The sequence below is a fragment of the Lissotriton helveticus genome, chromosome 3_1 (genome assembly GCF_964261635.1).
Source record: "Lissotriton helveticus chromosome 3_1, aLisHel1.1, whole genome shotgun sequence".
NCBI classification, from domain to species: domain Eukaryota; kingdom Metazoa; phylum Chordata; class Amphibia; order Caudata; family Salamandridae; genus Lissotriton; species Lissotriton helveticus.
The window spans coordinates 329,892,798-329,907,020 of NC_136061.1; the positions used below are offsets into that span (position 1 = coordinate 329,892,798).

General features: G+C 40.8%; 1 protein-coding gene across 1 annotated transcript in view; it reads right to left on the reverse strand.

Moving 5' to 3' along the window:
• Window positions 1-14,223, reverse strand: part of TRPV1 (transient receptor potential cation channel subfamily V member 1) — a 544,023-nt gene that overhangs the window by 209,161 nt on the left and 320,639 nt on the right. Inside the window, exon 12 of the mRNA XM_078679941.1 lies at window positions 7,944-8,010. Coding sequence (XP_078536067.1) covers window positions 7,944-8,010 — 67 coding nt within the window. The remainder of the gene's footprint in view (window positions 1-7,943; window positions 8,011-14,223) is intronic.

The following is a 14,223-nucleotide window of genomic DNA, read 5'->3' on the forward strand; positions in this document are numbered from 1 at the left end:
ACCAAACTGTTGTACGAGTATGTTGACACAATGGACGCAGGAGATTGCTATATATGCATGCAATTACCTACGTCTGTGTCTGAACGGGGAAACTCACCATCACCTACCTTTAACATATGGTATTTCTTGTAGTGTATTAACAAGTTTATTCTATGGCACAGAGCAGTTTCAGTATTATTACTGTAATTATGACCTAGAGATTTCTGAAATTCCTATTAAAAAGAACCTGAATAATGTGGCGAGTGCGAAAAATGCTGAGGTAATGGGAGGATTCTTTCATACTGTAAAGCCTATATATACTGTACGTGCGCATGCAAATCATTTAATGTGTATCTTACACAGTGTAGGAAAAGCATTTGTTAACACTGTAAAAGATAGGCGAGAAGAAATAAAAAGGAAAGCTGCTGGAAAAAAAAACCTCAGTGGGCTCATAAGGAAGGTGATTATAAAAAATAAAAAGAGTGATTCTTACGCTGTATCCTCTCTGGCTTGCCAGAACAAAGGGAAGCGTTGCATACTAAGGCAAATTACTGAATATTATAATAAATGAATTGTTTCCAGTGAGTGTGAACACACCTTCCTGATAACGGGAGATTGAGGATTAAAGGGTAACACTGAGCCAGTGTTCCCAGGAGTATATTATGTGTGTGGGAGAAATGCTTACTATAAATTGCCTAAAAATTGGTATGGATGCTCTTCTCTTTCCTAAAATATACCATGTGAATGTTCATCATGGAACCAATGAAAAGACATTAATATGTAATAAAAGGGGAATAAGTGCTGCAGAGACAATTGGTGATATATACGGTGCAATAACACCTTCAGTAGGGGTAATATTGAACTCGCATGAAATTAGAAAACTGTCCACAGCGGTTGATCAATTATCGATAGATCCTGCTGGTGGTTTCTTAGTGATTGATACTGAAATGTTTGCAATTAGGTCTATGCTTTTGCAGACCCAACTTGCCTTAAATTAAAATTGGCAAAAGAAGGCGGAGTCTGTCGTATGCTGAAAATTCAACAATGTTGAACTTATATCCCTGATAAAAGCAAAGATTTGCAGGGATATATAAGCAACATCCCTTACTTGAGCCATGATTTAACAGAACTAAAAGTTGATGGTCCATAGGAGAAAATTGGGAAAGGATTTTACTCAGTAGAAAGTTGGATTGCAGCACTAGGGAATAGCTTGGTTGGTGATTTAATACGAGTACTGGTATTCAGACGTTGTAAACGCAAAATAGAAATAAAGGAAAGTAGAAGTCAAAAGAGAAAAAGGAATGAAATAGAATTAGATGATTAGAAAAGTACTTATTACGATGTAGTAAAGGACATGGAAGGTGTTAGACTGAAACAAATGAAGATAAGTGGATCCTAGGAGTAATCAGATTGTTATCAGATTATTAAATTAGATTGTGTGATGACTTAGTTCGCTATCAGAGGGGCAATTGATGGATCATAGTTATCTTAGTAGGATTTGTCTCAGTCAATTCCTGCTCATTGGATAGTATGATACTAATACATGCATTAAAAAAAACACGGCTAACAGTGTGATTCGTAAAACACATGAGTTCAATCTGCATCATAAAAGCATGCAGTATGAAGGCAAAACAGTTTGAGATGAAAATCGTTCAAGAGAGAAAGAAGAGAAATATATAATGATAATGAAATTCAATCTCTATATGCTATGAAAATCTATAAAAGCTAAAATGTGTGACGTAATAATGTAGGTTTTAACTAAATGATTAGAAAAGGTTAGAAAAGTACTCATTTAATAGTAAAAATTTATTAACATAAGTTGGTGAAAATGAAAAGAAACAAGAAATGACTTTTGTTCATGTAGCAATACTGTCAGGGAAAATGCAATATTAAAATGTCGAGAGAAAATGCGTATGTTCACTAATAAATGAATTTTGCAAAGGAGTTAATGCTTAGTGGGATACAAAATTGTGTTTTTAAACATATAGAAGAAATATTAATCACAAATGAAATAGCTTAATCTATATTCAATTAAATGTTTGAAAGATTAATACCTTTTCAGTGAATAAATATGTTTTTAGTATGATTTTCGTGTACGTCTTAACCTGCATTTTCATTTAATTTCTACTGAAAAGAATGAGCTGACATGACTTCACTACCAGTCGTGGGATTTTTTGCTAAAGTTTCTTTCTCTAGTTATGAATAAAGGACACTTTCTCTGCTAGTACAAAACTGTGTCGACTTTGTTGCACGCTCAAAAGAGAGCGCTTGGGAATGGACATGACTTTTTATAAAAGAACAAGCTTACCCGTCGCGCGTTGCTGCGATCTCCTTAGAAAGGAAATTCAAGGAAACTTGTTATGATAACATTCAATTTACATTGTGTCATTTTTATTGAAACTTATTCATTTTAATATGGAAAACATTTCAAAGTGTCGCTTTAATTCTATTTATTTATTCGAGTGCTTGTGGATACACGATTTTATATTTTTCCATCTGGTGCATACATCAGTATTCGAAAGATTATGAGGGCCCTGTGGGCCGATATTTTAAAAAAAGTATGCCAGAAACATTCGCGGGAGTGTACTCAACAACTTCCCAAAGTTTCATGGCGATTGGATGAATGCTGTTTTAATTCTATTTATTTATTCGAGTGCTTGTGGATACACGATTTTTTGGTTTTCCTTATTGTGCGTACATCAGTATTCGAAAGATTATGAGGGCCCTGGGGGGGGCCGATATTTTTAGAAAAATTATGCCAGAAACCTTCGCGGGAAAGTACTCAACAACTTCCCAAAGTTTCCTGGCGATCGGATAAATGCTGTTTTAATTCTATTTATTTATTCGAGTGCTTGTGGACACACGATTTTTTGTTTTTCCGTCGTGTGCGTACATCAGCAATCGAAAGATTATGAGAGTCCTGGGGGGCCATTATTTAAAAAAATGTATGCCAGAAACCTTCGCCGGAGTGTACTCAACAACTTCCCAAAGTTTAATGGTGATCGGATGAATGGTGTTTTAATTCTATTTATTTCTTAGAGTGCTTGTGGAAACACGCTTTGTTGTTTTTCCGTCTGATGCGTACATCAGTATTCGAAAGATTATGAGGGCCCTGGGGGGCCGATATTTAAAAAAAATGTATGCCAGAAACCTTCGCGGGAGTGTACTCAACAACTTCCCAAAGTTTCATGGCGATCGGATGAATGGTGTAGTAATGCATATAGGACAAACAGACAGACAGACAGACAGACAGACAGACATACATTTGTTTTTATATATATAGATGAACATCCGACAATGGTATTACATATAAATTACCGGATCAATTTGGTAGGGTAATGATCCCCCCATGGACAGACCCTAGACTTCGAACAATGGAAATCGTGCAAAACTGTGCAAAGGATACTTTTGTGGGAAGTAACTATGCAGAATTGGGAGTATAACTGTCCTGTGTGAAAAAGAACCAGGGCTCGATATTGCCTAAAGAATAGCGTAGGTTTAAATTTAATAACAGTTCCTCTTCGCATTACAGCATAGAGACGGGGATAGAATTTCCTAATCCCCTCTAAACAAATTAATTTCGCTGTACGCAGCAGCATCGCAAGGACAACACACCCGGAGAAATAACCATGAAGAGTAGAAAATCCTAACCAACCCTATCGGATCAGTGTATAAATTGTCTATGCAACTCACATATGGTAAACACGGTGCATGAAGTGTAGATCTCACCTCTTTCACTTGCTTTTTTTCTTTTTCTGCACTCTTCAGGTATGGTGAAGGTGTTTCATATTTACCCATGTGAATTTTTCAGAGAGGACTATTTCTCACTTTTTTCTTTGCTCAAAATCACAGGAGGTGTTCTACTGATTTATGAGGGTGAAGTAGTAGGCACAAGAATGTTTTCGTGTTTCTCATAACTTAGCATGTCTAAAATCATTAATTCGGGCATCTTTAATAAAAAAAAATCCTTCTATTTGCAGATTCCCCATCGCACCTCTGCCATTGAAAAAGAGATTTAAAATGATATGGCCTTGAGGAAGGTGGACATTAATTTATTGAATCCACCGAAATGTACATTGGCTTGATATATTCCCGGCTGGCAGCAATACCATGGACACGTGAAAAGAATTCCTACCATGTGTATTATTAGCACGTCTATGTTAGCTGGGAAATTGATGTGGTTCGGAATGTGAGTTTGTGTGCCTGGTTCTGGTGAGGATGAGATGTAATGAGAGGTGTGCTATGATGAGTCATTAACAATTTATAGGAAACCTATTTGTATGTTCTATATTTTATAATATATATGTATTGTTCTCATGTTTGTTATGTCTTAAAAATATATGTAAAAAAAGATTTTCTTTACAAAAAGTATTTCTAAACAATTTAAAGAAGATGGTATGTTTTACCTTTACAAACAAATAATGAAGCATAAATATCTTACATCTTGAAAAAGAGAGTATTTTGAATAAAATGATGAAATGATATTTTGCAGTATGTTTTGACTTATATAGGATGAGATGTCCATCAGAGCTGTGTTAAGCCAGAGTAAAAGTATTTAGGTTGAGTGGGAGATTTCTTTAGTATTCTTTGTGGTCTCTCCCCCTTCTCCCAGACCTCTTAAGAAGCAATAGGGGGTACCTTTCTCTAATAGAATTGAATTTGAACTTCTTATGAAAGAATGACCATCGGACAATGGTATTACGTATAAATTTCCAGATCAAATTGGTAAGGTAATGATCACTCCTTGGACAGATCTTAGACTTCGACCACTGGAAATAGTTCAAAACGGCGAAAAGGATACTTTTGTGGGACGGAACTATGCATAATCATGACTATAATTGTCCTGTGGAAAAAAGAACTGGGGCTGGATATCTTTGAAAAATGTCCTACATTCCTGGTATGCCGTTGAACTGAACTTTGATTTCCTCTGAACTGAATTTCCTGATTTCCTGCACTTCGCCAGCTGGTGAAGTCATGCAGGCAAACCCTTCAGCTGAAGCGTTAAAGGACTCTGACTATTGCACGCTGTGCTTTAGTGAATTTTTGGCTTCACCTTGAGTCTCAGTATTCCTGACAATCTGCAACTGATCTGTGGTTTATATGACTCATAATCTGTATTCTGATCCCACATTTATATTCTCTGTCTCTCTCATTCTTAACAAGTATTTGAATTGAAATGTATTTGACTGTGAACTGTGATGGGTTGTGATTTTACCCATACTAAAATGATAATTGATAATAAATTATTCTAAATGTGTTTTCTGTGCTTTGACCATTTGAAATTTGGAGATTAGTTAAAGATTTTGTTGATTATAACCTTTATGTATGTTATTCTTTAATGTATATTCCTTGAATAGTTTATGCTTGACAGATAGGCACTTCTTTATTCCAGGTCCTCGTGAAGGAGTGGCATTCGTCTCTAAGTTATGAAATGAAATGATTATGAAATGATTACGCACTTGTATAGCGCACGACTACCCGTAGGCATCTCGGCGCTTGTACGAATACAGCCGAGGAACCCTTCCTGGCCTTTCCCTGTGAGAAGCCCACTCCTGGGCACCCCCAAGGTGAAGTCAGGCATCCTCAGCGTTGTTGGGGCCACAGTAGAGATTAAGCAAGCTATTGCCCAGAGGTGCAGAGTGGGACTCATGATTAGAATAGGCACTGAGGCGAGAATTATCAGGTCCGAGGAAATTGAGCCCGAGACCCGCCGGGCGGGAATTGAACCCTGGTGCCGGCCAGACTACTGCATCAGGGTCTGTCGCTCTAACCATTGAGCCACACTTCTCTATCCTAGTCCCTGTTAGCTTTATTCAAGATCCATCGGAGAACCTTGATTGATTTGTGATATTATAGCCATTGATGTGGTAGAGATTTATATGGGCCAATCTCTGTGATATTGTTGATGATTGTAGCTGAGGTGAGTAAGATGTGTTTTTGATAAGATCAAAATAATACTTCACACTGTATCAACAATAAGATGTGTGTTACTGTTCCTATTAAGCATGTAGCCTAGTGTCTTTCCATTTGTTTCTGGTTGTCATTTTATTTGTTTTCCAAGAAAGGGAGATATGCTATGTTTCAAGAATATCGATTTGTTGTTACATTAGTGTATACATGATGTTTGGGTTATGTCTTATGCATATGCACTTGTTGTTACCTGAGTGGGTTCCCTAGCAATTAGGTCTTGTGGTGAGAGTTCTGCGACTGGAAATTCTATGCACCAGCTGAACTGTCACTGACTGAGCTGCTTGCCAGGGGTTGAATGTATTACAGAGCTTCTTAAATAAAACCAGTGGCAACACCATTCTGAAAATGTAACCTTGTGGGAAGCCTTATAACCAACATAGTTGTGAATGGTGACAGGTCAATGATAACAGCTAGAGGCCTAATTGATCAATGATAACAGCTGGAGGCCTAATTGGTTCACTATGGAAAAATATTTTCAAAGTCATAGATCTGATTTGTTTATTATCAAAAGTTATGATAAATGCAGTAGGTCTGACATAATGATTGTGAAACACATATGTTAAAGTTAATTGGTATTTAAGAGTGGATTGTTATTTCTTTCTATTAACACCTGAAGATGGGTATTTTTCTTTTTCATATAAAATGTCAAAAATTACCTTTTTAGGGACAGATTTTGGTATTGGTTACCACCTCTACGAAACCTTAAGGAAAGAAGATCATTAAATGATACATATATCCATATGTACAAATATATATTTATATTGGTACATAGAGGTTCTTTGGGTCAGCTCTGTTCTACCATTGGTCTGTCTTGAGTGACATTTACACTCATGATACTGTATTGCATTGGATAATGGTTCAGTTCAGATCCTTCATTGTCTACCTTGCACTGTGAATGATGGCATTTTCTAAAAATCCACCAAAAAATGAGTGTGGTTCCTAGCCAGGGCTCGTTGTCCAGTCCTTTAGCTTTCTATTTTCGCCTTTTATAGTACCCCAATTAATTTCTTTGCTCCTTCTCTTTTTATTTTAATATTTCTTAAGATGGTACACCAGTTCTCCAGGCAGTGCAAATTGTCGCTTGCTTGCTGCTCATTTCATCTGCAATGCCCTGCATCCTACGTGGCCACTTCTCCTAAATAAAAAGCCCATGATGGATTGCTGATGTCCAAAGTGTATCATAGTTTTACCATTTCAAGATGGCCAACACGTTGGTTATAAATGTGGTGGACATGCAGGAAATTTAAAACAATCACCGATTATTTACAACATTTTTAAAAGATGGACTCCCGCTGCTATTTTTGCTTAATTTATGGCAAGAACATTCATGCTGTGTTTAGAGAGCATCAGGTTGTCTTTTTTCTACTTGAATTCTTTTAATTTATTGTGCATATGTTGTTGCATATGTGTGTGTTTTTCTTGATTGTGTCAGAAGGGGACTCAAGAATGAGTCAGTGGATGGATTAATTAATTAATTAATCCAAAGGCGAATGATGTAGTACATATATGATGACTTGTTGAGTGCCTAAACCCACCAGTGACACAAGATGTATTTTCATTTATAACCCAGACCTATTGGCATTGTCAGTATTTGTTTCCTAACATGGGGACGCTTATAATATTTCCCACTGCTAAGAAAAAGCTTTTCATTCGACCCTACTCAACTCACCTCACCCTCGGCCCTTTCCCTGCACCTGGCCCCTGTATACATTTCCTACCTGCTCAGAGAAAATGGCAAATGCATACTGAAAAAATACATGCATGGAATTGGAGATTTTGTAGTCGTAATGGCCCCAGTACCGTGTAAATCGTAATGTGTGCCTTAGTAAAAGGCTGAAAAACTGAAACCCAGATAGATGAATATAGTGAAAACAGTTATTGGCAATAATATGATGCGTCAAGACTCTGCCAACAAATTATATATTACAAAATATGTCCTTATTATAAAGCAATTTAGTGTATAGTTTACTAATAGTCCATCCCATAATATTTACCTGCAGCAAATCCAAATAGGAAAACCATGTATACAAACATGAAGCGTAATAAATCTCTCAGGATCATCTAAAATAGAGAAAATTGTATTAAGCGCTGAGAAAAAGTGTCCCCAACAGACTTCTTATAAAGCTTACTCACTTCAGGAGCAACATTCAAAAAAGATATATAATACGTTAAAAAAAAGTATTGCAAAGCCTACTAAATCCTCTATTAATAATACTATTATGGAACACAAAAAGGCACGGCTTGTAAATAATGTAGACCCAATCCACAAAATGCTTAGCAACTGTGCTAACAGTGTCTTAAATGGTACTAAGGTTTGGTATTGCCTGTATCAACAAAGGCACCATACATATATGGTCATCCAACAACAAACATTTTCCGCTATTGACACCTCAAGTACTTAACACACTTCACAGAAAACATTTTAGCAGGTGGAAAAATAAAACTGGTTTCAAAATTATATAAAACAAGCACTGCCAACACCAAGAAGTCTCACCCAATACACCTATTAGCTTTACCTGTCTGTTTTTCACCATAGACTACCAGTTAAAGAAAAAGAGAGGATGGCCACCGGGCATGCTTGACATGACTGCTGATCTTCTTGGAATAATTTAAATTTTAGTTTACAAAATGCTCCTCTAGCGATTGCTTCTACATTAAGGTCTAGGGGATAAAGGTCTAGGAGATAAGGGTTGAGGAACTCACAGAATTTTTGGTACAAAACCATCAGGCCCAGGGTTTTTCCAGGGATTCATGTCCAGTAGAGCCTCCTATATTTCTTTCTAGTGATAAGGGGCTCTCTAGATCGGAAACAAGGGAAGATGTGAACCTCTAGAGACGGATGTCATTAATGATTGAGTTGATTATTTCTGATTGGGACTGGAGCCGAGGTGCATAGAGCGTACGGTAGTAGTGGGCAAAGACCACGGCAAACTCAGTGGATTTATGTCTGCAAATCCCCGAGGAATCGATCATTCCGGGAACGACCCTGGTGGCTATCTCTCTGGTAGCTAATCAGTACAGCAGTTTCCCGCTTCTGTCGCTGTGTTCATACATTCATGTTGTGGATTCCCTAAAACATTGGAGGGCCTCATCTAAGATATTTGGCTCAATGAGGCTTTAACCAGATGTAATCGACAGTCAAGGACAGTCAAGGGCGTCTGATGTCTAATATATATATACTAGCGTACCCGTCGCGCGTTGCTGCAATATCCTTAGAAAGGAAATTCAAGGAAACTCGTTATGATAACATTCAATTTACATTGTGTCATTTTTATTGAAATGTATTTAGTTTAATATGGAAAACATTTCAAAGTGTTGTTTTAATTCTATTTATTTATTCGAGTGCTTGTGGATACACGATTTGTTGTTTTTCCGTCTGGTGCGTACATCAGTATTCGAAAGATTATGAGGGCCCTGGGGGTGCCGATATTTAAAAAATAATTATCCCAGAAACCTTCGCGGGAGTATACTCAACAACTTCCCAAAGTTTCATGGCGATCGGATAAATGGTGTAGTAATGCATAAAGGACAAACAGACAGACAGACAGACAGACATACATTCGTTTTTTTATATACATATATATATATATATTTATATTTCCGGAAAGACGCTTCTACTGCAACGCTGTGACCCATGGGAAAGTGGCGTACTCTCCGGTGAAGCACGCGGTAATACTAGTTCCAAAACGTTAAAGAATTAGTACGCTCTCAGGAACCACACCAATTGGTGTGGTTCCTGAGAGCGTACTAATTCTTTAACGTTTTGGGGAAAAAAAAATATATAAATATATATATATATATATAGATATATATATATATATATATATATCTATATATATATATAAACACACACACACGTTTGCATGTTGTTATGCCTATTTCACTTATCATCTGGGAAAATCTTTCCGTTAGAAGAGAGTGTTATTTTAATAAAATCCCCGCTTTATTTTGAAACTGCCTTCTGAAGGTCATATGCCTCATTTTGATAGTGCTGAGTCTCTTTTCCAAGTGTTTCTTCTTGCTTTGCAGAGTGCCTCATCTTGGAAGTGCTGCATTTCTTGTATTCTGTAGTGTTAATCAAGACATTTTGGTACCAAGAGTGGGTACGGTATGGTTTTAAAGGGAAAAGGGGACAATGTTTTCTAAAAAAGTCAAAGGCAGTTGCAGATTCCAAGCTGCAAAAAAATACACTGGGGTGGAAAGACGCCCCTTATGCATGTCTAGCTGGTGAGGAGCAAGCACAGGCATTTAAATGTGTGCAGAAAGTTTTCTATGAAAAAGAAAAAGAGCTTAGCACTTCACGGAGAAAAAGTTGGATTCTTTTGCTTTTTGTAGAATGTATGAAAAATGTGTTCAGCTGAAACTTGAACGTGATCAAATGAAACAGTAGTTGGTTGAAGCTAAAAATAGTTTGAATATGTTAATGTTTCAAAATAAATTGTTACAAGATAAACTGGAGATGTACAAGCGCGAAAGAATGATGCTGTGTGTGTGATGCCAGAATGAGTTGGAGGAAAGAAATATTGTCCACCCAGAGCAAGTGCTCCAACAAAAGCTGCAGGTTAATTCACAATATCCACAGGAGGTTTTAACCACATCGGTGCTCATGACGAGCTCATCTCGTCATGAGGCACAGTGGCGCTGTGCTCATGACGAGCTCAGCTCGTCATGACCGTTGCCCCTCGCCCACGCGGGGATAATTCCCCATCTGTGCTGGGCGTTCTAAGAAACGGGCATGGTCATGACGAGCTGAGCTTGTCATGAGCACAGCGCCACTGTGCTGCGTGACGCGCTGAGCTCGTCACGAGCACCGTGGCGCTGCGCGCGCCCCTCCTCCCCCCAGCACAGCTGGGGGAATTAGCCCCGTGGGGAAGGGGTTAATGAATGTTCTGGAGCACTTTACTCATCAAGAGGTTAATGGTATTTCAGACAGATTTAAAAAGAAACCAGGGCAGGCTTTGTTAACGTGGATGGAGCGTTTGTTTGATTTAGGAGCCTCTGAAGTGATGTTAAACCGAGGAAAGGCTACAAAGTTTTGTACACATATCCCTGATCTCAATGTACAGGAGGAGTCTAGGAGCTATGCAGGTGATGAACAGATCAATCAGAAAAGTTAGGAAGAAATTATGAGAAATTATATTTCTAAATATGATTCTGAGTGGGGAGAACAACAGAAACATGCTTTTGAGTTGACAATATGCTTTAGATGTGAGGGCAATACAGTTAAGAGACATAAAGTTACATGTGACAGTCCAGGGGAAGTATGGCAATTGAGAATGTGAAAAAACACAAGGAAAGAAGAGGGTGCTCCTTGGATTTTGGACTAAAATATTGTCAGATTCTGGAGAGTGGTAGACTCCCTTTGAACAACAGTTGCTGGTGTGTTACAGTGCTCTGATAGACACTGGGCAGATGACAGTAAGGCATAATGTAATATTTAGGCATTTTAAATTCCTCCAATGCAATGGGGTATGAATTCTCCTACGTTACACAGAATAGGGCATGCACAAGAAGCAAATGTGATCAAGTGGAAGTGATACATAGAGGATAGTGCCTGAGTGGGTCCAGTAGAAACTGTAATGTTGCATGAGCAGGTGGTGCAGGTCCCAGTGGAAGATACAGAGGTATTACAGGTTGTGTCAGAGATACAGGAGTCCCCTGTGAAGTGGGGTAAGGAGTTGTTGCAAGAGATCTGGGAAATGTTACCGCAAAGCACAGTTACTGTGTATCAGGTACACCCTCATTGTCCCACCAGTTTACTAGATAGACGGTTTAATTCCCTTACTGATGAAAAGGTTAGAATCTAGGAGGCCAAGGTGGTGACTCAGGATTCTAATGTGGTGGGACTGGCTAAGTGGACACACCAAAAATGTGGACACCTTGGAGAGAAAGCCACCAACAGGTGGGTAGAGAATAAAGGGATACATATTTCCCTAGATTTGATTGGAACTATGATTATACAATGTCCTATTTGTCAGCATACACAACACAGACTAGTCCCACAGGTGGTGAGGGCCAGTTGGGGAAAGGAAAATCACCAGCACAGATATAGCAGATTGATTAAATTGGGCCTAAGCAAAATAGTTGAGGGTTACCAGCCATACCTGGAGGTAAAGTCAGAAAGGGGACTGCCCCAGCCCTTCTTACTGTGCGAGGGGAAGGAGGTTTTTTTTTTTTAAAAATATATTTTTATTGCAGAATCAGGAATAAACACAACCAACAAGCCAACCCATACACCAGCGGTTCCCATCAAACAGCACAATAGCAATGCAATACACAGCCGATTAGCCCACATCCCGGAGGCTGGGCGGCGCGTCAATGAGTCAGTTCGCTGGAGGTACCTCGGTGCATGCCCCATGCGGGACACAGGTCAAGTGTAGCACTTCGTTTCTGCTTTTATCCCAAGACAACCAACCATCTCCCCCCCATCCAATCCTAGGCCACTTCAATGTCATATCACGAAATCAACACGACTACATTCCTGGGCCATCCGGTTCCGGGAGGTCGCCGCTGGCCGGCAAACCACCCCCTCCTACAACCCCTACTCTAAACCCTCCCCCTCAACTGCTGCTAATGCGGGTATCATCATTCCCCTCCTGCTCTAGGTGGACAACTATCAGGAAGTTGTAACAAACAAGTGGTCACACGGAATCCCCGTTCACAACTGATCAGTGTCGTCGCCTTCAGTTAGGTGGTCCCTCAATGCCTGCACCACCAACTCCCATGACCGTGCTAGGTCCAAGCTCTTTTCATTACCCGTTCTAGTCGCCTGGCGCATTCGTGACACACTCTCACAGCCCGACCACTTCACCAATTCATTCCTCCACCTCCGTGCAGACGGCCCCTCTTTAGACTTCCAATGCCAAGTGAGTTCTCGCTGAGCCAGTATCAGTCCCAACCCAATGAATTTACTTGTTACCTTGATCTTTTTGGTGTGCGGGAACCAAAGAAGCAGGCACGCGGCCATATCAAAGTCCACCTCCCGATCCGTGACAGCATTCAAGAGGTCTCCCACCTCGGACCAGTAGTCCCCCAACCTCGGGCAACCCCACAGCATGTGGTCAAGATCTGCCTCAGGTTCCAAACATCGCGGGCACATGGCGTCAAGCACTTGGAAGTGTCGACGTAACCTCTCCGGGGTCAAATATGCCCTATGGAGCACAAAATAATGCACCTGTTGGAATCTCGCATTCCTTGTCTCTTTCCAGGCCCTGTGTAGCACCTGACCCCAAACAGAGTCCGGGATTGGCCTACCGATGCTGGCCTCCCAGCGCGACTTCAACTCGACCAACGGAGCCAGACCTTCGTTCAGCATCCTATTGTGGAGGCAGGTCACCGCCTTGACGGTGCCCGCAGCCATCACCACATATTGGCACACCGCCGTCACCTCCGGTTCAGCCAATCCGCCCCCCCAGTGCTTCTGCAGAGCCGCGACCACCGCCGCATGCAGCAAGAAGGTACCACTCGGCAGGCCGAACTGTTCCTGCAAGGTCTGGAACGGGGCCAGCGTCCCATCCACATAGAGGTCACCCACCATCTGCAAGCCCAGGTCCTCCCACTCCAACAATTGGGACCAATCAACCCCGTGCGGCAAGGCAGTGAGCATTCCCAACGGAATCTCCGGGGCGTACGGCCGGCGCTTCCCAGCTCTCTTCATGTATCTGTTCCAACACAATCTGAGTGTCCATTCCTCCATCGTGACTTCCCTACTGGCCAGTCTCTGTTGCATCACGATAGATGACAAAACATGCCTCTGAACGCCGACCCCCCGGCCAACCTCTGGCCCCCTGAATTCTCTGGCCACGTTCTGCGTCAGGACCTGGAGCTGCGCTGCCAGATAGTATAACTCGTAGTCGGGGACGGCCATCCCTCCCTCACACTTGGGTCTCAGCAGGGTGGTCAGTGCCACCCGCCTGCGACCGTGGCCCCAGAGAAAACCAGTCACCAACGTCTTCAGCTCCCTAAAGATACCCTGCGGGATCCACACTGGCAGCGTTCGAAAATAATAGAGAAGTCTCGGGAGTGCCACCATCTTCAACAGTGCCACTCGGCCCAGTACAGACAGCGGGAGAGAGGCCCAGAAGTCCATACTGCCTCTCAACGCCCTAATGCAGCGCCCCACATTCCCCTCAAGAAGGTCCGCCGTGTCATGGTAGATGCGCACCCCTAAGTAAAGAAAACAAGAGGGTTCCCATACCACCGGCCTCGTGAGCTGCGGGCATAGCGTGGCCTTCCGCAGCGGAAACACACAAGTCTTAGTCCAGTTCACCCTGA